The sequence below is a fragment of the Panthera onca genome, chromosome C1, assembly GCF_046562875.1.
Source record: "Panthera onca isolate mPanOnc1 chromosome C1, mPanOnc1 haplotype 2, whole genome shotgun sequence".
Taxonomy (NCBI): Eukaryota; Metazoa; Chordata; class Mammalia; order Carnivora; family Felidae; genus Panthera; species Panthera onca.
The window spans coordinates 59,065,197-59,089,295 of record NC_138346.1 but is presented as its reverse complement, the minus strand read 5'-3'; the positions used below and the strand labels follow the sequence as shown (position 1 = coordinate 59,089,295).

The 24,099-nt window shown below is 38.4% G+C and overlaps 2 protein-coding genes across 2 annotated transcripts in view; one reads left to right on the top strand and one right to left on the bottom strand.

Annotated features, from left to right (window-relative positions):
• The window catches only part of CIRSR (corepressor of RBPJ and splicing regulator), a 46,517-nt gene extending 25,675 nt beyond the window's left edge, over positions 1-20,842 (bottom strand). The window contains exons 1-7 of the mRNA XM_060621765.2: positions 20,684-20,842; positions 14,158-14,252; positions 8,438-8,511; positions 7,837-7,847; positions 7,683-7,747; positions 7,063-7,111; positions 5,809-5,926 (exon numbers count right to left, since the gene is read on the bottom strand). Coding sequence (XP_060477748.1) covers positions 5,809-5,926; positions 7,063-7,111; positions 7,683-7,747; positions 7,837-7,847; positions 8,438-8,511; positions 14,158-14,252; positions 20,684-20,755 — 484 coding nt within the window. The 5' untranslated portion in view covers positions 20,756-20,842. The remainder of the gene's footprint in view (positions 1-5,808; positions 5,927-7,062; positions 7,112-7,682; positions 7,748-7,836; positions 7,848-8,437; positions 8,512-14,157; positions 14,253-20,683) is intronic.
• A 10-nt stretch (positions 20,843-20,852) lies between these two features.
• The window catches only part of SCRN3 (secernin 3), a 37,601-nt gene continuing 34,354 nt past the window's right edge, over positions 20,853-24,099 (top strand). Inside the window, exons 1-2 of the mRNA XM_060621762.3 lie at positions 20,853-20,949; positions 23,261-23,429. Coding sequence (XP_060477745.1) covers positions 23,271-23,429 — 159 coding nt within the window. The 5' untranslated portion in view covers positions 20,853-20,949; positions 23,261-23,270. The remainder of the gene's footprint in view (positions 20,950-23,260; positions 23,430-24,099) is intronic.

Sequence of the window (24,099 nt, the reverse complement as noted above, 5' to 3'; positions counted from 1 at the left end):
AGATTCTTATACAATGATTAGATTGTAAACTAGGAGTACAACCCTTATCTTTGATGAGGTTGGAACAGAGAAGTTCAAAAAATAAAACTTAAGGCTGATATGTGGGATGTCAAATACATAGTGCCAAATAAAATTATCTCATAAAGTAAAAAAGAAATTTAGTAGTTCTAAGAATTAATTTTCATATAGGGCACTTAATCAGTGCGCCATTCTTTCACTATCAAAGGCAGAGCTTCTAAAATCTTACAGATTTATGGGGCGCCTGGGTGGCTCAGTTGTTTGGGCCTCAGACTTCGGCTCAGGTCATGATCTCACAGCTCGTGAGTTTGAGCCCCGTATCGGGCTCTGTGCTGACAGCTCAGAGCCTGGAGCCTGCTTTGGATTCTCTCTCTGCCCCTCCCCTGCTTGTGTTTTCTTTCTCTCTCTCTCTCTCTCTCTCTCTCAAAAATAAACAAACACTGAAAAAAATTTAAAATCTCATAGATTTGGGGTGCCTGGGTGGCTCAGTTGGCTGAACATCCAACTCTTAATTTTGGCTGAGGTCATGATCTCACGGTTCGTGGGACTGAGCCCTACATCAGGCTCTGCACTGACAACAAGGAGACTGCTTGGGATTCTCTCTCTCCCTCCCTCTCTCTGCCTCTCCCCTGTTTGGGCATGCTCTCTCTCTCTCTCTCAAAAAGATAAACTGAAAAAAATAAATAAAATTTGACAGATTTCAAAAATAACTTGATTCAAAAAGGTCATTTTAACTTTTTTTAAAAAGTTTATTTATTTTGAGAGAGAGAGCAAGCAAGCAAGCAGGGGAAGGGGAGAGAGAGAGAATCCCAAACAGGCTCCACACTGTCAGCAGAGCCCAATGCAGGGCTCGATCCCACAAACCATGAGATCCTGACCTGAGCCAAAGTCAGACCCTCAACTGAGCCACCCAGGCACCCTGGTTGTTTTATCTTTTAACCTTACATACTTTTTTTTTCCCTACATACTTTTAAACAATATTGCTTCTTAACTTTTTTTACTTGATATACCTTAGTATATCCTTATATGTCAACATAGACATACAGCTCTATTCACCTGTTTATATCTTATGACTATATGGTATTCCATTTGGGGGGGATGTACCATAATTTATTTTAAAAAAGAAATGCTTATTATATGCCAGGCACTATTGCAAGCACTCCACATTAACTTGTTTAGCTCTCATGACCACCTTATGAGGTAGGTACGAGAATATCTATTTCATAGACATTAGCAGACACACAGCAGTTAAGTAGCTTGCTTGAAAATATAGGCCTATTAAGTAGCAGAGCAGATGTTCCAAATCAGGCATCTAGGAGGCCCCACAGTCCCACGGTCTGTGCTCTTAACCACTATGCATACTGCCTCTCAGAATCTATGGCTCCCAATTCTAGAAGGCCGTTCCTTCTGGAGGCACCTGGGTTGCTCAGTCAGTTAAGCATCCGGACTCTGGATTTTGGCTCAGGTCATGATCTCACAGTTTGTGAGTCTGAGCCCTGCATTGGGCTCTGCACACACAGCACAGAGCCTGCTTAGGATTCTCTCTGCACGTGCTGTGTGCACATACATGCTCTTTCTCTCTCAAAATAAATAAACTTAGAAAAAAAAAAAAAAAAAAGGCCATTCCTTGTACGATGCCAACTGCTCTTCTCCCAGATTTTACGTGGTTGTACCTTTCCTGTCATTTAAGTCGCAGTTTAACATCAGTTCCTCAGAGGGGGCCATTCCTGACTGCTTAATACAAAATTACTCACCATTTACCTCTCATCACAGTATCCAATTTAATTTTAATCACAGAACTTATAAATACCCAGTATTTTCTTACCAGTTTATTTTGTGTCATTTCAATGTAATGAAAGTAAAGACATTTCCTTGTCTTGATATTACTGTATTCTAGACCCTAGAAAAATGCCTGGCAGAGAGTAAGTGCTCCATAAATGGTTGCTGAATAAATGAGTGAGTTTATTTTACCAAGCTCTTATGGATGGACATTCAGGTTTGTTCCTGATATTTCAGTACCATAAACCTTTGAGCATCTACCTTATCACTTTCTTATTATAAAAACAATTTTTTTTAATGTTATTTATTTTTGAGAGAGAGAAGCAGAGCTCGAGGGGCAGAGAGCAAGGGAGACACAGAATCCTAAGCAGGCTCCAGGCTCTGAGCTGTCAGCACAGAGCCTGACACGGGGCTTGAACCCATGGACCATGAGATCATGACCTCAGCTGGACACTTAACTGACTGAACCATCCAGGCGCCCCCACTTTCTTATTATAAATTCTTGGAAGCTGAATTTCTAGGTAAAAGGATATGCATGTTTTTAAGTCTTTTGATACCTATCGTCAAATGACTTTAAAAATGGTGTTCCAATTTATCAACAGTGGATTAAAATTCATTTTACCACACTTGCTCCAACACCAGATGTATTCTTTTAAATCTTTGCCAAATTTAATAGGTAAAAAAAGATAATATGTTATTTTAGTTTTCATTTCTTTGGTTACTAATGCTGTTGAAAATGTCCTCATAGGTTTAATGGCCATTTGGATTCCTCCTTTTGTCCTTTGCTCTTTTGCGTTTGTATGTTCGTCTTTACCATATTGACTTGAAAGGACATTTTATATACTAGGAATGTTAACTATAGTATTTCAATAAAGTTAATACTTTCTACCCTCTACCACTCTACTGCTCAATTCATTTAGACACAGATAAAGAATCACTAATTTGCAGACATCACAAGTTGGGTTACATATATGTTAAAACTTGTTAGGAACCAAAAAATAAGAGTATTTTTTTTACTTTGTTCACTTTATTTTGAAAAAGTTCATTTGATTGCAGAATAGTACTACAGTACAACTGTACCACAAATGGGGTGTAAAAATTTTGTATAAAATGAATGATTACTTCAAGGCTTATGAATATAAATGCATGGCTGGAGATGAGCTAATAACCAGCTTCATTATATGTGAGTTCACTGTTTCCAATACTTTTAAAAATAGATTAAGTAAATAGCACAAGTTCTTCCGGTTGTTATAGACTTTCTAATATAGAATCAAGACAGGGGCGCCTGGGTGGCTCAGTCGGTTGAGTGTCCGACTTCAGCCCAGGCCATGGTCTCAGTTTTGTGGGTTTGAGCTCCACATCAGGCTCTGTGCTGACAGCTCAGAGCCTGGAGCCTGCTTCAGATTCTGTGTCTCTCTCTCTCTTTCTCTCTCTGCCCCTCCACCACTTCCACTCTGTGTCTCTCTCTCAAAAATAAACATTAAAAAAATTTTTTTAAAGAACATATAGAATCAAGATAAAGTAGGGGTGCCTGGCTGGCTCAGCTGGTAGCATGTGACTCTTGATCTTGGGATTGGGAGTTTGAGCCCCATGTTGGGTGTAGAGATTACTTCAATAAATAAATCTTTAAAAAACAAAAAAAAAAGAATCGAGGGGTGCATGGGTGGTTCAGTTGGTTAAGCGTCCAACCCTTGATTTCAGCTCAAGTCATGATCTCAAAGTCGTGAGATCGAGCCCCATGTCCGGCTCTGAGCTGGACGTGGAACCTGCTTAAGATTCTCTCTCCCGGGGCGCCTGGGTGGCTCAGTCGGTTAAGCGTCCGACTTCAGCTCAGGTCACGATCTCGCGGTCCGTGAGTTCGAGCCCCACGTCGGGCTCTGGGCTGATGGCTCAGAGCCTGGAGCCTGCTTCGGATTCTGTGTCTCCCTCTCTCTCTCTGCCCCTCCCCCATTCATGCTCTGTCTCTCTCTGTCTCAAAAATAAAAAAAATAAAAAATAAAAAAAAAAAAGATTCTCTCTCCCCCCACCCCTCTTCCACTCACACACTCTCTCTCAAAAAAAAGTTAAAAAAAAAAAAAAAAGAATGAAAGCAAGTCTGTTGATTACTAAATAAAAGGCTAAGTCTGGAATCTATCCTCATTCTCTCAGAAGCAGGATCAAAGTAAGACTAGGCTGGGGAACAAAGACAGCTACCACCACTGCCTGCTGCTAGCCGATACGGAAGTCATGCAGTTGTAAGGGCACCACAAGGCTGGAGTGAAGGAAAAGTGAGCAAGGTGCAACCCCTTCCAGAAAACATATATACCTTTCAGATATAAACATCAGGTTTCTATTACTACTAAAATTAATAGTCAGAAATACTTAAGCCAATGGGTTCCTCATATATGCTCTAGTGTACTCCCATGTTCTTTAGGGGTTTATTTATTTTGGGGGCTCTCCTTTCACCATCTGAGTGGGGGCAGGTGAGGAAGGACCTGCACTGTGTCATCAGTGGAACATTCTTTCGTCAGAGATTGCCAGACCAAGGTCTCTACCAACATTCTCTCACCACTGAGCAAATAGTTTCCCTCTACTTAAAATGTGGTTTCTTAATCTTTTTTAGAGGAGTAAGGATTAAAAAAAAAAAATCAATTTTAATATTTTTATCTGTGTACTTCTTCTACCCATCCTAACATCCATAACACCATTAAAGAAACAGTGTCAGGGGGCTCCTGGGTGGCTCAGTGGGTTGAGTGTCCCATTCTTGATTTTGCCTCAGGTCATGATCCCAGGGTCATGGGATTGAGCCCTGAATTGGGCTCTATGCTGAGCATGGAGCCTACTTAAGATTCCCCCACATCCCTCTGTCTCTCTCCCTCTGCCCCTTTCCCAGCTTGTACTCTCTTTCCCTCTCTAAAAAAAAAAAAAAAAAAAAAAAAAAAAAAAGAGAGAGAGAGAGACAGAGAGAGAGAAACAGTGTCAAACTTGACAATGATTTTTTTTTTTAATTTTTAAGTTTATTTATTTATTTTGAGAGAGAGAGAGCAAGCTGGGGAGGGGCAGAAAGGGAGAGAGAGAATCCCAAGCAGGCTCTGCACTGTCAGACACACAAAACAAGCCATGAGATCATGACCTGAGCCAAAACCAAGAGTTGGACGCTTAACCGACTGAGCCACCCAGGCGCCCCTCTTTTTTTTTTTTTAACTTCATTTATTTTGAGAGAGACAGAGAGTACAAGTGGGGGAAGGGCAGAGAGAGAGGGAGAGAGAGAGAGAGAGAGAGAGAATGCCAAGTGGGCTCCGCACTGTTTGTGCAGAGCCTGATGAGGGGCTCGAACCCACACACTGTGAGATCATGACCTGAGCTGAAGTTGGGTACTTAACCAACTGAGCCACCCAGGCATCCCTGATATTTAACATCTTTTAAAATTCAGTTTTGATTTTATCTGTGAACTAAATGAGGCAATTGCTGAGTCTTTTCATCAGCCTACATTTACAATTCAGGGGAACATGAATATGAGAAAGAACCATTTCTTCCTTCTATTTTTTAGGTTACTAACCTGATGAACTATGCTTAATACCTTTTTTTTTTTTTAATAATGTTTATTCTATTTTTGAGAGAGAGAGAGCACAAGAGGGGGAGGTGCAGAGAGAGAGGGAGAGGATCCAAAGCAGGCTCTGTGCTGATAGCAGAGAGCCGGACTCAGGCCTTGAACTCACCAACCATGAGATCATGACCTGAGCCAAAGTTGATGCTCAAGTGACTGAGCCATCCAGGTACCCCTGTCCCAGTATTTTACCTTTAATATCAAGTTTATAGGGCCCTTGGCTAGAAAAATTAAATTAAATTCTAACACATAGCATTTAAAATTTAAAATATATGAGCTTCCCATTGACCATGATATTTTGGGTACATATCTTTGTCAAAACAAACAAACCAACCAAAGGAAAACAATATCCAGAAATATTAAAGAAAAATGCTGTTTGTCCTTGATACAAATTATAAAACAAATAAATCATCTCTAGTGCATACCTGAGCCATCAGTGGGAACTGAACTTGCATTTATTCCAGAAAGACCAAATAAAGGACATTCTCGATCTGTGTTGACATGACCCCACTTGTGACATTTAATGCACCTCACATTTCGAACCTGAGAAATAGTGAACATTATTTTAGTTATTAAAATACTGAGACTCTAAGCAATGTTCAAATCCCTACTCCTTGGCAGAGTTTAAGGTAAATTACTTTTCATTTTTAAAAGATTTCCAGGGAAAGAGATTCTGTAACTATTTTGGTAATTTAACATAAATATTAAAACCTTTTATAAATTCTGCCTAAAAGCTAAACTGAATACTATCTCTTTTTGACTGTTACTTGGTGGTAACAAAACAATGTGATCCAAAGAGAAATGGTAAAATATCAAAAAGGAATTACGTCATGGCTTAAACTTAAATTCTTTAATTTAAAAAGGTTAATCTTTGGGGCACCTGGGTAGCTCGGTTGGTTAAGTGTCTGACTTCGGCTCAGGTCACGATCTCATGGTCCATGGGTTCAAACCCCATGTCGGGCTCTGTGCTGACAGCTCAGAGCCTGGAGCCTGCTTCGGATTCTGTGTCTCCCTCTCTCTCTGACCCTCCCCCACTCACGCTCTATCTCCCTCTGTCTCTAAAAAATAAACAAACATTTAAAAAATAAATAAATAAGTTAATCTTTAAAGTTTCAGTTTCCTAACCAGGGTTTGGCAAACTTCTTCTGTGAAGGACCAGATATTAAGTATGTAAGACTTTATGGGCCAGAGGTATCTGTTGCAATTACTCAACTCTGCCAATGTAGCAGGAAAGCAGCCACAGACAATATGAATAAGGAAGGCAGGACTCCAAAAAATGTTTTTTCTAACAAGAATGTGGCCCTCTGGTGATACTATGTTTGGGTTCTAAAAAAATAGTTTTACACCTTTTCTTGATCTTGAGCTAATTCTCTAAATTCCTGAAAACTGAAGAGACCCTTATCATTACAACCCTCAGTACAAAACTTTGATTCCTACCTTTTTTTTTTTTTAAACAGGAGAAAATCAAATTTAATAGACATACATACAGGGAATCTACATAGACATGAAATCTTTTATCAACCTACTACACTTAATGTTTTCTCCTCTAAGTCCTTTTACTGTCTGATATAAATCAAAACAACAGAGCCCTTTCTCAGCTTAAATACCTTTTGGACAACAATAAAGAAGTATTTATTAAGTAGAAATTATTCTTATAGAGTAAAATATGGGTCACTTGCCTGAATACCAAAGGGCTGATCTCTGATGTTCATGTCATCTTTGGCATATCTATTAAGTAGAGAAAATGTACAAACACAATATTAAGAACAATTTAATAAACAGCAGTTATTCTGAAAATAGTTCTCTAGTTCTAAAAACATTATAAAATGTATAACACAGAACTATGAAATCTACTTAGTATTTCCAGACATCACTTCATATTAAGTGTCCAGTTTGATGATTTGTGATTAAAAAAATGAAAAACTATTTAAATTAAAGTCTATGATCAAGGGGCACCTAGGTGGCTCAGTCAGTTAAGTGTCTGACTGTGGCTCAGGTCATGATCTCGCAGTTCATGGATCTGAGCTCTGCATCATGGGGGAGCCCGCTTGGGATTCTCTTTCTCCCTTTTGCTCTCTGCCCCTCCCCCACAGATGCACGCTCTCTCTCTTTCTCTCTCTCAAAATAAATAAATAAACTTAAAAAAAGTCTATGATCAAATAAACTGTATAAGACAAATCACATAAAATACATTTTCACATTAGTTGCCTTCTCTAGTGAACGAGAAGGCAACCTAAGATGGGAGATCAGATAAAGCTGGTGATAATATATTTTATCTTACAAGAAAACTGGTTCTTACTTTTCCCTTGGAGCTCCTTTCTGCCATTCAAATTTGTATTCAGTCTCTCCTTCTGTTTCTTCTTTCTAAAAACATTCATTAGGAAGTCTTTCAACTTTTCCATTAAATTACAATCTATTGCAAGTAAATCTAAACACAGAAAATAGTACCTTACCTCTTTGTTTTCTTGATTGCATATCAAAATATGGGTGAAAAAAAAAAGGTCAAGTTAAAACCTTCAACATTCAAGTTGGCTATCCACACTATACTATAGTATGATGTCATAGCACTTAATTGTAACTTGTAAGAATTTATTGGTTTGACTTTTTTTTCCTTCTTTCACATGATAAAATTCAAATCACTAAAGGATAAATACAATATTGAATGAGATAGCATGTAATAAGCACATTAATTCCTAATTTTTAAGCTTTTATATTTTTCACTGACAGAATATTATACTTTCTATTCATATCAGTAAGGACTAAAGATATATACACAAATTATAAAAGAAGAAATGCACTTCTGTTGATATTGACTTTTTTCCTCTTCAAAGATCAAGTCATTTAAAAAGTCATCATGAAATACTACTAGACAAATATTTTTAGTATTTATTCAATTGTATTGATTACAGTATTTTTAAATTATCTTTACAGAATAACAGCCATTTTAAAAAATGAAGAGCAACTTTAAAAAAATGTCTGTGATAGCAGTTCTATCTTTAGCTGCAAACACATCAAAGACATTAAAAAAAAAAAAAAAGCAAATGAGGCAAGTACCTTTTTTAGCTCCTGGTGGGGCCTCGTACATGAAATTAAGGCCATTCTTTACACGCTCATCTCCCATAAGCAACCTAAATGAAATAAGAAATAAAGTTAACAATTTTATGTAGGAGGAAAAAAATTACAGAATAACTGTTCCCCATCTCCAAAATCCCTAAAGGAATTAATAGAAAATATTTTTGTTAGGGAGAAAGTTCCAAAACTTTATTTCACTGATTAGATAACATCTGAAATACATGAATGGAAATTCAAACAGTGCTGCCCCTTTAGTAACTGGCTTTAAGTTCTGAGACTTTCTCGTTACCTGAGAGATCCTCGCCCTCCCAGAAGGAAAGGGGAAAAATGCCATGGTCACTCTCACATGCTTTTCTTAAACTTTGAAATGCTATGGAAATAATGACAGCTTTGAAATCCTATATGCCAGCACAAATTTGGAATTAAGTTAAATAGTGCCAACATTTTTTCTTAATTGTGAGGGATCAAACAGTTTTGGAAAAATGAGTCTCTCTGGAATTTCTTTAAAAGTCAAATCCAATTAATGCTTGTAATAAAAGTCAAAGTCAATAGGAGAATCACATTCTTTGATGAGGCCGAAGAAGAGAGTATAGTTTAGAGATATTCTACAACAGGTTAATTACTATGATGGAATCAATGTCTGCAGCACCTCAAAAATCATTTTCTTTTTAGTTCTGTTTTAACACTGAAAGTTCTCAGTTTAGGTTCTGTTTAGAGAGATAACGCTATGATTTTTTTTTTTTTTTAAGCTCGGCAATAAATTGAAGGGCTGGTTGAATTAAAGTTTTGATTCATAAGATCCAAGTAAAGTACTGATAATAAAGATGAAAGCTAAAGAGTGAATAGAATTTCCTCTTATATTTGAAAAAGGCAATCACAAAGGATTACATAATTATAATTCTTCTCTTATTTCCATTGGAATTTATAAAGAACTGTTACCAAAAGAAAAAAAAAAAAAGGAAGAGAGCAAAAAGATGACAGGATCTATATCCATACAATGGAATATTATTTTGCAATAAAAAGGAATGAACTACACGCTACAAAATAGATGAACTTCAAAAACATTATACTAAGTGAAAGAAGCCAGTCACAAAAGACCATTTATATGTATGATCCCATTTATATGAGATGTCCAGAATAGGCAAATCTATAGAGACAGAAAATAAATTAGTGACTGCTTAAGGTGAAGAAGTAGAAGGGACAGGGTGTGGGAACGGGAAGTTAACTGCTAATGGGTACAATATTTCCTTTTTGGATGATGAAAATGTTCTGATATTAGATTAGGGTGATGGCTCCAAGACTCTGTAAATATATATACTTAAAACAATATACCTTTTAACAAGTGTGCAAATCATATCTTCAAATAACAACATTTTAAAAATTAAAATCAAGCACGTGAAAAGCTCAACATCTGGTTATTAGAGAAGTATAAATCAAGACCATGAGATACCACTTCACACTAAGTAGAATGGCTATTATTTAAAAAAAAAAAAAAAAAAAGGAAAATGGGGTGCCTGGGTGGCTCGGTTGGTTGAGCATCTGACTCTTGGTTTTGGCTCACGTCATGATCTTGCAGTTTGTGAGCTCGAGCCCCGCGTCGGGCTCCGGGCTGATGGTGGGTGCTAAGCTTGCTTGGGATTCTCTCTCTTCCTCTCTCTCTGCCTCTCCCCTGCTCTCTCTCTCTCTCTCAGAAATAAATAAACTTTATAAAAATTTTTTAAAAAAGGAAAATAAGAAACATTGACGAGGATGTGGAGAAAATGGAATCCGTGGACACTACTGACGTGAATGTAAGATGGTGCAGCCACTATGGAAGAGAGTTTGGTGGTTCTTCAAAAGCTAAATACAGAATCACTATACGATCCAGCAAATCTACTCCTAGGTATATACCTAAAGGAACTGAAAGTAGGGACTTGAAAGATAGATATTTGCATGCCAATGCTTATAGCAGCATAACTCGTAATAGCCAAAAGGTAGAAGCAACCCAAGTGTCCATCCAGGGGTGGATAGAGAAACAAAATATGGTGTATACATATAATGGAACATTATTTAGCCATAAAACAAAAAAAGGTCTGATACATGCTACAATATGGATCAATCTTGAACACACTGTGCTAAGTGAAATAAGCCACACACAAAGAGATAAATATTTCATGAGTCCACTTATATGAGGCGCCTGTAACAGGCAAATTCATTTTTACTCTAGAAAGTAAAATAGTGGTTACCAAGGGCAGAAGGGAGGCGGAATACAGAGTTACTGTTAAATAGGTATAGAGTTTCTACTTGGTGTAATGGAAAAAATTCTGGAAATAGTAGTGATCGTACACAACACTGTTAATGTAATTAATGCTGTGAACTGTACACTTAAAAAATGTTATATATATTTTACCCCTGCAAAAAAGCATTTTGTTTATACTGACATAAAAATAACATAAAATCAAAACTGGAAGATCCAATTTCCACTTCATGCAAAACTCTACAGGTATATAAAAAAAAAGGAAAGCTATGATATTAACATTTTAATTTCAATTAAAAACCTGTAAAAATTATTATTATTTTTATTGCTGTTGACTGTATACAGAATGGATATAGATTTTTTGACATCCCAATAAATTTTTTTTATCCAATGAGAATAATAAATGTTACTGTCATCTTTAAAAAGAGTGTGTAGGAATCAATATTCATAAACATTAAGAAACATCTCTATAGCAGGAAAAACTTAAAAGAGAAAAACTAGATTACTAAAGAATAAAATTGGCTACCAAGGACATTTCTGAATGAAGAAAAAAAAAACCCTTTGGAAATCACCAATTACTCATAAATTTGCATTTGAATAACCAAACAGAGAAGCAGTGAACACATCTAGTGTCCAGAACCTGGCTTCTAAATATCTTTTTCCAATAAAAGGAATCAAGGTCCAATCAATTTGGTTGATTCCAATGCTAGAGCAGGGAAAAATAAAAGACAAATTTGGACCATCTTATGGTGCCAGGAAGTGGTTTTAAAAAAAGGCTGAGGGTGGGGGATGCCTGGGTGTTTTAGTTGGTTAAGCAACTGATTCTTGATTTCACCTCGGGTCATGATCTCATGGTTCGTGAGATAGAGCCTTGCGTGGGGCTCCCATGCTAATAGCACAGAGCCTGCTTGGGATTCTTTCTCTGTCCTTCCCTGCTTGTGCCCACATGTGAGTGCATGCTCTCTCTCTCAAAATGATTAATAAAATAAAAAAACTTTAGAAAGCCAACACAATTTTAAAAAATAAAATAAAATAAGGTTGGGGCATTTGCAATGGTTATACGAGCCAAGCTGGTAGAGCAGTCAAAGGCTAAAATTTGAACAATGTGAGCAACAAAATAAACAACAATAGTATTGGATTATAACCCATTAAAATTTTTTTTTAACGTTTATTTATTTTTGAGAGTAAGATAGAGTGCAAGCGGGGGAGGAGCAGAGAGAGGGAGACACAGAATCTAAAGCAGGCTCCAGGTTCTGATCTGTCAGCACAGAGCCCAAAGCGGGGCTTGAACCCAGGAACTGTGAGATCATGACCTGAGCTGCAGTCAGACACTTAACCGACTGAGACACCCAGGTGCCCCTGGATTATAACCCATTAAATAAATATCTGAGTCCATACTGATAGAAATAAATGATTAAATAAATAACTAAATAGGGAAAGGGAAAATTCTTGTTTCCAGAGGAATTCAAATTTTAAAATGTAGAGGGAATGAGAGGAATAGAAAATCACCATTAGAATACCATGGTAATAACTAATGCAGGCAGTATCCACCAATAAATGCTAAATTAGTGGACAAAAGTTCAAGGAAAAATAGATTATTTGCATGGCTTCAAGTATTTAATTACAAAGAGAGTAAAGTAACTTTTTTTAAGATCAAGAATAAACAGTATGGGGCACCTGGGTGGCTCGGTTGGTTAAGCATTCGACTTTGGCTCAGGTCATGATCTCGCAGTCCTGGAGTCTGAGCCCCGTGTCAGGCTCTGTGCTGTGTCTCCCTCTCTCTCTATCCCTCCCCTTACTCATGCTCTGTCTCTCTCTCAAAAAATGAACATTAAAAAACAATTTTTTAAAAAAGAATAAACAGTATAATCTGCTGCAAAGCCACTTTTTCACCTCCACTATCTCTTTATCAGCCTAACGCAACTATAGGCTGTTTCCCCGAATACCTCTCTACTTTCCCACTGTGATCTTTAATAAGCTTTTACTATATGTAAATCAGGGTTTCTCAACAGTGGTGCTACTGACCTTTTGGACCAGATCATTCTTCGTTGTGTGGGGCTGTCCTGCACATTGTAGGTTGTTCTGCAGCATCCCTAGTCTCCACCCACTAGATGCTGGTAGCATCCAACATCTGAGCTGTGACAATCAAAAACGTGTCCAAACATTGCCACATGTCCCCTGGCAGGGGAGGGGGGAAGAGGGGGGTGGATAATGGACTTCAGATGAGAACCATGGATCTAAATCCTTAACATTCTTCATAGTTCAGCTCAAATGTCCGTTCTTTCATTAAGTCTTACCTTGTTATCCCAAATGGAATTACTGTGTCCTATGTTAGCATGCTATTGTTTTTAAAACTTGTGTTTTTAATACATCGTTATTATATTCAGCTTTGAACTATATGTACGTATCCCTTACGAGAGAATTCCTGAGGGCAGAGACAAACTACATATCCCACTTTACAGGCCCCTATAACAAAGGGGCCTTTTATTGTCTTGCACCAAAGGAGGTACTCAATAAAAGTTAACCAGATTGAATAGAATTATTGTGAAAAGTATTTAATTGAAGTAGAAGTTTTATTTCTATAATTTTGCTCTTGATACACTACATATATATATATTTTTTTAAGTTTATTTTTATTTAGAGAGCGAGAGAGCAAGGGGGCGGGGGGGAGAGAGAGGGATAAATCCCAAGCAGGCTCCGCACTGTCACTGCAGAACCCACTCAGGGTTCAAACTCATTAACCATGAGATCATGACCTGGGCCAAAGTCAAGAGTCGGAATCTTAATTAAATGAGCTACCCAGGTGCCCGACACTACATTAGATTTTAAAGAGAATATTAAGTAATAGTCTAGTAGTACTTTACTTATGTTCTATATTTTGATGAAAAACAGAACTGAGCTGCAGACAGTGTGGTCCATATAATTAAAACATCACTATTCACCTGTTTGATTAACCAAGAGCAACCAGCTTCAGAGTTAGACTTGCTAATATAAACACAAAATGACAAGAGCTAAACGGGAGGCACTGTGCTGGAATAAACCAACAAAGAACTCTAGTTATGATCCTGCCATTAACAGAGCAATGATATCCAGGTCAAGTAGAGACACTTTACTTTTGATGGTGTCCTATGCATCTTTTCATTTCAGTGTATACTAAAGAAATATCTCTGTAAGAGGTGTCAGTAGTTCAAGTGTAGACTTTTATTGTTCTTCCAAGCTTTACCTAAGTTGGGACTTCCTCATAACCTGTATATGGAGTCACGTCAATGTATATTTTATGTGAATTATTGGTAAGGTTGGAAAAAGTGGCCATGTACAGATATCAGAGTAAAGAGGGTTCACAGGAAATAGAATCCTATCATTGGGGTATTCAATTCAAAAAAGCTAATTTAATACATGATTCAGTAAGGGATCATTCTCATGCAACTGATCATTCTAAAAACACCAGCATAGTGAAATTTCTTACCTATTGTCATATGATTCTTGTTCTTTAAGATATTGTTGCATTAATTCTTCTTGTTTCTTCTTATCATATGATATTTTCTGCTCTGCCATCCATACCTAATTAGTGAAGTAAAAAATTAAAACAGAAAGTTTGCTCATATTTTATAACAAAATATAAAATGTTATTGTATATAGTTTACAATATAATCTATTTTGGTCATAATGACATCATCAGAAGATGACAACTGAAAAGTCTGACTTGTACCTTGGTACAGGTCCTTAAATCTACACATTCAATGGCTAAAATTAACAACCCAGGCAACAACAGATGTTGGCGAGGATGTGGAGAAAGGGGAACCCTTTTGCACGCTGGTAGGAATGCAAACTGGTGCAGCCACTCTGGAAAACAGTATGGAGGTTCCTCAAAAATTAAAAATAGAACTACCCTATGACCTAGCAATTACACTACTAGGTATTTATCCAAAGGATGCAGGAGTGCTGATTTGAAGGTGCACATGCACCCCAATGTGTATAGCAGTGCTATGGACAATAGGCTAAGTATGGAAAGAGCCCAAATGTCCATCAACTGATGAATGGATAAAGATGTGGTGTGTGTGTATGTATATATATAATGGAATATTACTCAGCAATCAAAAAGAATAAAATCTTGCCATTTGCAACAATGTGGATGGAACTATAGTGTATTATGCTAAGCAAAATAAGTCAGCCACAAAAAGACAAATATATGACTTCACTCATATGAGGAATTTCAGATACAAAACAGATGAACATATGGGAAGGGAAGCAAAAATAACATAAAAACAGGGAGGGGGACAAACCATAAGAGACTCTTAAATACAGAGAACAAACAGAGGATTACTGGAGGGGTTTTGGGTGGGGAGATGGGCTAAATGGGAGAGGGGCATTAAGAAGGACACCTGGTGGGATGAGCACTGGGTGTTACATGTAAGTGATGAATCACTAAATTCTATTGCTGAAATTGTTATTACACTATTTGTTAACTAGCTTGAATGTAAATTAAAAAAAAAAATAACTTAAAAAAAGAAAAAAAAAATCTAGTTATTCAAAATAGCTAGCTTTCAGGAAAAAATCAAATTTAACAACCACTTTAGGGGGCGCCTGGGTGGCCCAGTCGGTTGAGCATCCGACTTCGGCTTGGGTCATGACCTCACAGCTCGTGAGTTCGAGCCCCACATTGGGCTCTGTGCTGACTGCTCAGAGCCTGGAGCCTGCTTCGGATTCCGTGTCTCCCTCTCTCTCTGCCCCTAACCCACTCACATCCCATCTCTGTCTCTCAAAAATAAATAAACATTAAAAAAAAATTTTAAGAACCACTTTAAGTACCTGTGGTACAACAGCTTCTTGCACTTAGTCTCTGTGTTATTTCGGAGAAGAGAATGATAATCTTTCTATATGGAGTGTGTCTAGTCAAGAAAACACCCAAGGCACAGCCAGTAGGATTAAACAATGCTCCTAAATGCCAATGGAGGAGAAATGGAGGAGAAAAATAAAAAAAGAAAAGGAATTGAAAGGCAGTTGCAGAAAAACGGGAAGAGACAAGAGAGGAAACAGAGATAAGAGAGAGATGCATGAAATGCCTTGGAGTTGCTCAAGGGCACCAATATCACAGGCTGAATGTATCCCTACATGAAATCCTCAAAATCATAAATGCGGTGGAGGTAAAAAGCCCACACAACTTAAGCAAGGATACTTAATCAGGTTATTTCTAGACTGAAAAGGTATCAAATGCCTTCCAACTGCCTTTACAGTAAAGGACACAGTATTTGACAATCATTCAACGTAAAGAGCAAGTCAAAACCTTCTATCCATGGGTGCCTGTGTGGCTCAGTTGTTAAGCCTCTGACTTCAGCTCAGGTCATGATCTCACGGTTCGTTGAGTTCAAGTCCTACAGCGTGTGAGCTTGAGCCCTGCTTTGGGTGAGCACGTGCCTCACTTCGGGTGAGCCGTGCTTCTCTCTTTCTCTCTCTCTCCCTCTCTCTGCCACTTGTGGGATTCTCTATCTCTCTCACTGCCCTGAGCTCACTTGCGATCTCTCTCAAAAACAAAACAAAACAACACACACACACACACACACAAAACTTTCTAAACATGCTAGGTTTTAAGAAGGTAAATTAGAGGACAAATACTTACATTGATAAAATTATGTCATTAACTGTGGGGGCAAATAGGTGTGGGACAAGGCTGCCGTTAGTTAATTTTAGAAGCAAAACAGGGGTAGTTACCAGTTTGTTTGTATGTGTGTATGCATGTATGTATGTATTCATTCACTCACTCACTCACTCACTCGGTCGCTCATTCAGGCAGAAAGAGAAGAAGAGAATCCCAAGCAGGCTCTGCAATATCAGTGCTAAGACTGAACCAAATCATGAGATCATGACCTGAGCCGAAACCAAGAGTTTTGAAGGTCAACTGACTGAGCCACCCAAGTGCCCCACCAGTATTTTAGTAGTGATGAAATAGGAAGGTTCCAAGGGGACACAGTTTGAGATGGACAAGTAGGAATTCATATGGAAGTGAAAGCAAAAACAGAAATGAAAAGAATTCTTCAGGGACAGAATATACCAAAAATTTCTTTTGGGATAAGTTTCTGAACGTTTTCTCCACTGACTTCATACTTACCAATGTAATGTTACAAAAGAAAAACCTACACTTGGGATAGGCAGTAAAAAGCACATGTTTGGAATTTTCACTGCAGCTCAAAATGAAAACAGTTGCAACAAAGACATGCAAGGGGTCACTGCCTGGGAGAGTAACACACTAATCATAACATGGCATTTCTAACAGAGTAACTATCATTTATTTAAAGTTTTAGATTTTACAATGTTATTTCACCAGTCTCAATTGCTCAAGAGCTTAAATACATACTGAGTATCATGGACTGGAATAAAAATAAAACACATTCTTAGCCTTCAAAATGCTCAGAATCTGCTAATAAAAAAAGTATGTTTAAGCTATTTCAGAATAAAAAAATGAACTGTGTGATAACAAAGTTTGCTATCTGGATAATAGGAATACATACAAGATAAAGAAATAGAACAAGATGGTGATTAACTTTAGAGGACGGGAGGAAGGCTGGTATAATGGAATACTTTATAGCAAGTTGTGGTTTTTATTTTGTTATTTTTTAATTTTTATTTATTTTTGAGAGAGAGAGAGAGAGAGAGCAAGGGAGAAGCAGGGGGCGAGGGGGGGGGGGGCAGAGGATCTGAAGTGGTCTCTGCACTGACAGCACAGAGCCTGATGTGGGGCTCAAACTCATGAACCATGAGATCAGGACCTGAGCTGAAGTCAGATGCTTAACTGACTGAGCCACCCAGGTGCCTAAGTTTTGGTTTTTAGAAGTTAATTTTTTTTTACCAATATATTTTTTAAAGTTTATTTATTTACTTTGCGAGAGAGAGAGAGAGAAAGAATGAGTGAGGGACGGGCAGAGAGAGGGGGACAGAAGATCTGAAGTGAGGCTGGAATTCATGAACCACGAGATCATGACCTGAGCCAAAATGCGACGCTTAACCAACTGAGCCACCCAGATGCTCCAGAAGTTAATTTTTAAATTAAGTAAATACATTCATAGGCAGCCAATGATATTATTTCTTCTATATCCTTCCAAAGATGTTCTAATGCATATATACAGAAAATAATGTGTATATACATACATACATGTATGTGTGTATGTATGTATGTATGTATGTATGTATATATATATATATATATATATCTCATACACATTCTTTTCTCTTTTCATAAATGGTAACATATACTGCATGTACACACAGAATATGTATAAAATAAAATTGAGTATCATAGAGATCATTCCTAGGTCAGTTAAAAACAAATTTCTTGGTTTTGGAGGGAGGAGGGGCTGAATATCATTTTACTGTGGAGCTACCCCATCATTTACTTAACCAATCTCCTGTTGTACTGATGGGCATTTAGGAAATTTCCAATCTTTTGCTATTACAAACTCTGCTTCAACAAATAACCCTCTACACAAGTAATACCATACATGTCAAGCAGGGTTTTGAAAAGGATCAAAATTAGCCAAGGAAAAAAACACGGTAAGATAGTACTAGCAGAGGGAAAAGCTCAGACAAAGGCCGAAAGGTGCAAAATAAGAATTAAGTAGTTTAATATTACTGGAGTGTAAAATCTGAGGTAAGAGAGTAGCAATAGGGGATGAAGAAGGAAAAATAAACTGAAGCCAGATAACTAGGATTTAATCCTGTAGTATTTTACTAAGAAGCCAAGCAATCAGATTTGTGCTTTAAAAAGATCACTCTATGGAAACAACGCAAATATTCAACTGATGAATGGATACATAAAATGTACTATATCGATACAATGGAATTATTAAGCCATAAAAAGAAATACAATACTGACACGTTCTACAACATGGACGAACTTCAAAACTGTTATGGTAAGTGTAAGAAACCAGCCACAAAAGGCCATATATTGCATGATTACATTTTTAGGAAACATCCCGAATAGGCAAACCCACAGAAATAAAGTAGGTTAGTGGTTACCTCGGGATGGGGGCGGGGCGGGGATGGTGGTAAGGACAAGTGGAGAATAACTGCTAACAGATACAGGTCTTGTGGGGAGATGATGTAAGTATTCTAAATTGTTTGTGGTGGTGATTGCACAAATCTGTGAATATACTAAAAACCACTGAACAGTACACTTTAAGTGGGCAATTGTCTAGTATGTGAATTGTACCTCAATAAAGTTGCCAAATAAAAAATATTATTCTGATAGCGATGTAAAGAATGGATTTGAGAGGGGTCAAGACTGGAGGCCAAAAAAACCAAACCAAAACAAACAAACAAAGCCCCCCCCCCCCCCCCCCAAAACCAAACCTGTTAGGAAATTTAATAGTTCAGGTGGAAGATGACGAGGGTCTGAGCTAAAAAACAGGTAGTAGTGATAAAGAGGAGAGATGAATTCGAAATATTTGGAAGGTAAGACAAATTGAATTTATTAGCCACCTAGATAAAGGGGTAACGGAAAAGGGATATATCTTGAATTTCTGGGTTGGGAGACAGGATATGTGTTACCACCTCTATTTCCTACTCATGAGATAGGAAGTATAAAATGAAGAGCAGATTTTGAATGAAAGACATATCCATTTCAGACATGTTGAGCTTGAGATGCCTGTAATATGTCAAGATGATAATTTCCAGTATATAGTTGTCTTGACATGCCCCAAGCTGGGAGAAGAAATGTGAGACTGTGAGAGTCCTGAGTAAAGAAGTAGTTAAAACCATGAAATTGGACGTGATTGCCTGGGAAAGCATATAAAGTAAGGCATAGGCCAAGGATGAAGCTCTGGGTAATACATGCATTTTAGGAGCAGGCTAAAAATAAGTATGTGTATAGGAGAAATTAACATTTTATTGAGCAATCCCTCTATGTGGTACTTTGTTTCAAGCCTTTATCTATACCAGCTTATTTAGTCCTCATAACAATTTCACAAGTCAAGGCAACTGATACTGTTTATTTTAAATTTATAGATTATGGGGCGCCTGGGTGGCTCAGTCGGTTAAGCGTCCGACTTCGGCTCAGGTCATGATCTCGAGGTCCGTGGGTTCGAGCCCCGCGTCGGGCTCTGTGCTGACAGCTCAGAGCCTGGAGCCTGTTTCAGATTCTGTGTCTCCCTCTCTCTCTGACCCTCCCCCATTCATGCTCTGTCTCTCCCTGTCTCAAGGATAAATAAACGTTGGAAAAAAAAATTAAAAAAAAATAAATTTATAGATTAGGAGGCTGAGGATAAAGGATATTAAGTATTTGTGTAAGATCTCAGGGCTAAAAGTGACTGTGCTGGGAGCGCCTGGCTGACCAAGTTGGTAGAGCAAGCGCCTCTTGATTTCCTGGGCAGGAGTTAGAGCTCCACGTTGAGTGTAGAGATTACTTTAAAAAAACGATAATAAAAATTTTTTTAAAAAGCCAAACGTCGTTGTATATCGGAAACTAATGTAACGTTGTATACACGTCAATTTAAAAAAATATTAAGTAAAATAAACAGCCAAACTTCAAAGAGTTCACCAGGCAGACGCTACATTATCGGGTGGGATAAAGACAGGAAGAGGTGCCTTTATTTCCCTTTTAAGAGCTATCTTAAATAAACAGGGAATCACCTTTGTACAGGATAGCAGAGCTCAGAAGCCACGATCCCTGTGATCCGAAAAGACAAAACCAAAAACAGTTGAGAAAGTAACGAGGAACCATATGATCATACTTCGTATCTTACAGATTTACACATTCTAGATGACAAGCCGACCGGGCAGACGAAGGCTGCCCGCCTCCCGGCTGATGGAGAATAAGCGTCGAGGCCAGCTTTATTAGCGAGTTTCTCAGCAGAGAAAAAGGGGCGGGAAGACCAGGGTGTCAGGCCTGGGGAAGCGGCGACTGTTCCAGAAATCCCACAGACACAACCACTTTCATCACCTCCAGCCCTGGGGATCCCAGGCGCCAAGAGCCAGAACCCTACCCGGCTCCCCTTACTCACTTTCTTGATATTGGATTTGGAGGCGGGATGAAAGTCCTTCTTGCACATGAAATTGGCAAAAGACTTCCCCATCTTGAAGCCTAAGCTGGGGCCGGCGGCCACTGGAACTGTGAACAACGTAAACAAATACTGCCGCCTAACCGGAACTGCGCCTCCAGTGGCAGCGGGAACTTCCGCGGTCAAAGGTGACAGCTTCCGGCCACTAGCTCCTCCGCCCGCCCTAGCACACCCCTAACCCCTTTCACTGAGGGTAGTTCCTAGACCAGGTGAGGGGCGTGAACGGGGGGTGTGGCGTGCAAAGTTGTGGTGCTAGGTGGGAAGCCGCGCGCTGTGGCGCGGCGGGACCGAGGGGCTCCGGGAGAGGCCCCGGGTCTGGGGTGAGCCGGCTGCGGGCTGAGCGCCGCCAGCTGGGGTGCAGAGTGTGTGCTGGGTGGCAAGGGGTGCTTGAAGTTCGTCCTCTTTATTCTGTGAACTCTGACTCCAGGTACATAAAGTTCTCCGCACCGAGTTTTCTCGTCTGCGTTTTGAAAATAGTACTTCTCGTCCAAACTGTAGTACGTACGGATCGGGTGGATCAAACGATGTGATATTTCTAAAAACGCTTGGGGAACTAAAGCATATAAAATGGAATGTCAACTCCATAAGAGCGAGGATTCTCAGCTGTACCGTGCCTGGTTCAGAAAGATGTTCCTAAACATTTGTTGATGATGAATGCGTACTGGGAGTTAATAAAGACTCTCAAGCCATCCCCTTCTAAATGTGCTAGGCGTTTTCCTAAGTAGGTGGCGTGTTTCCTTAGCTTCTCGTATGACTCCAGTTAGCATAGATCATCTAGCGCATTTTGACGGCCCTTCAGACTCCAGGGTTTTGAGTGGACATGGCTGCTTTGCTGTAGGGGATCCACCAACCAAATCCTCAGCAAGGAGGGGGTGGGTATGATAACAAGAATAAGCCTTTTATGAGAAATATACTCTTCTGCCCAATAATAACAGCTTTCATTTGAGTGTCTGATAGGTTCCTTGCACTGTGCAAAAACGCTTTACACACTTTTTTTTTTTAATTTTTTTTTTAACGTTTATTTATTTTTGAGACAGAGAGAGACAAAGCATGAATGGAGGAGGGTCACAGAGAGAAGGAGACACAGAATCTGAAACAGGCTCCAGGCTCTGAGCTGTCAGCACCGAGCCCGACACGGGGCTCGAACCCAGGGACCGTGAGATCATGACCTGAGCCGAAGTCGGACGCTTAACCGACTGAGCCACCCAGGCGCCCCCACACTGTCTTTTTAAATTCTAATAACAACCTCCTGAGATATTTACCGATGAGGCAGAAGGCTTAGTTCGAGATTGAATAGCTTGCCAAGGTCATGCAGTGGTATAACTAACTTTGGAACACAAATAGAACGTGACCTAGGACATGAAGATTGAAATTTACACAGAAAAGAACAGCAGCAATCGTGACTTCTCTCTTTAAATAACAAGAAAAGAGTAAAGTGTTAGGAGTTTCAGGCTGAATGTGTTTCTTTCTTACTTGAGTCACTTGTTTTCTTTTGAATGAAACATTTATTAAACTTTTTGTTTTTAAACTGCTTGTATGGGTTACCTGGGTGACTCAGTCAGTGGATCATCCAATCTTGAGTTCTGCTCAGGTCCTGATCCCAGGGTCGCTGACCATGGATCCTGGTTAAAATTCTCTCTCTGTCTCAAAAAAAAATTTTTTTAATAAAATAAACTGCTAGTATCTGTTTGTGTAAAGCCATTCTAAAGTTTGGGCATTATAAAATAAGGGAAAGCAGGAATCTCTAAAACAGTATGTCCATTCTGGAAGCAAATATGATCTACCAAAACTGAGGATTTCGGGTTTTGCAAATTACAAATGAAGACACAATCTTGATACTAAATTCTACAATCAGGATTTATAAGTTATGTATGTGAACTTCTTCCTAGACATATCAACAGTTTGGTATTTTGATTGACATGTTTTTGTATTTGTCTGATTCAGTGAGTCTTAAAATTTCAGTCTTCTCAGTATTATAATCTGGGTGTATTCTTCTCCAGCTCAAAGGAGACCCCTTCCTTCCTTTGAGGAAATACTGGGACATTTCATAACTTCAGGTGATGAGTGTACAAAGATTAATAAAGCACGCTCCCAGCCCTCATGGATTTTATTGTCCAGAAGGAGACTCATATATGTGCACAAATATGGAAACTCATAGGCGTACACAAATATAGTCTTCATAGCAGTAGAGTTAAGTGCATGGGTTCCCAAATGTGGAAATACTGAAAGGAGATTCAGGGAAAACTTCGGGAGAGAAAGATCTTAGAGGATAAATTTAACCTATAGACTAGAAGAAGTTACTTGTAATATCATTTTCTTATTGATTCTTGTAGTACAAGATTCATTCCCAAGTCATTTTCTTACAGATTTTTGTAGTGCAGTATAAAGTTTAAAACGTTAATGAACACTCTTTATTTGATATGGCAATAACATCCCTTGGTTGTCAAGTAAAACTCTTTGTTTTGTATATACTAAAAATGTTTCTCCCTTTTTATTTTGAATCTTCTATATGTTTTTTAGTTTTTAAAAAATGGAACCTTGTTCCTGTGATACTTTTGTGGCATTACCTCCAGCAACGGTTGATAACAGGATTATTTTTGGAAAAAATTCAGATAGATTGTGTGATGAAGTACAGGAGGTAGTTTATTTTCCTGCTGCAGTTCATGAGAACCTGAGAGAACATCTTCAGGTAGGTGAAGTACATGTTTTGTTAGCAATAGTTTTCTTTAAAAATAGCATAAGCAGCTTTTTAATTAGCTAATTATTTGGCAGAGACTCTAGAAGTTAAAAATTCAAGAATTTAAATTTGAAAAATAATTTGAGTCAGAATTAGACTTCTGGTCTTTTATTTCAGTGATTTGGAGGAAGCTGAAAAAACAATAGAAATAGTTGTTGATTCTTTGATCAAATATTCGAATGTTTATCATATGCAAGCATGTCAAATAGGGCAAGGATTTAACGCCTGCTGTCAAGACTAGTTCTGTCTTCCAGGAGCTTAGAGTCTAGTAGAGGAATAGGATGTGTATGTAATTAACCCCATTATAAAGTGGGATGCTTTAATAAGAGCCACAAGTTGTGTCAGCAATAGAGAAGGAGCAATTAATTCAGACTAGAGATCGAGGAAGGCTTCCCCAGGAGCTGGGATTCAGCTGGAGTTTGATGGCCAGAAAGGATTCTGATTGGTGTAGAATAGAGAAAGTCATTCCAATCTCTGGAAATAACAGTTTTAACATCAAAAAAGGTTTATGGGGCCCTGTGGTTACATTATTAATATGCATTTTATGCAATCATTCGGTAGTACACACATTAATTAAACGATCCTTTTAAAAATTTTTATTAAAAACCCATTCAACACGGAA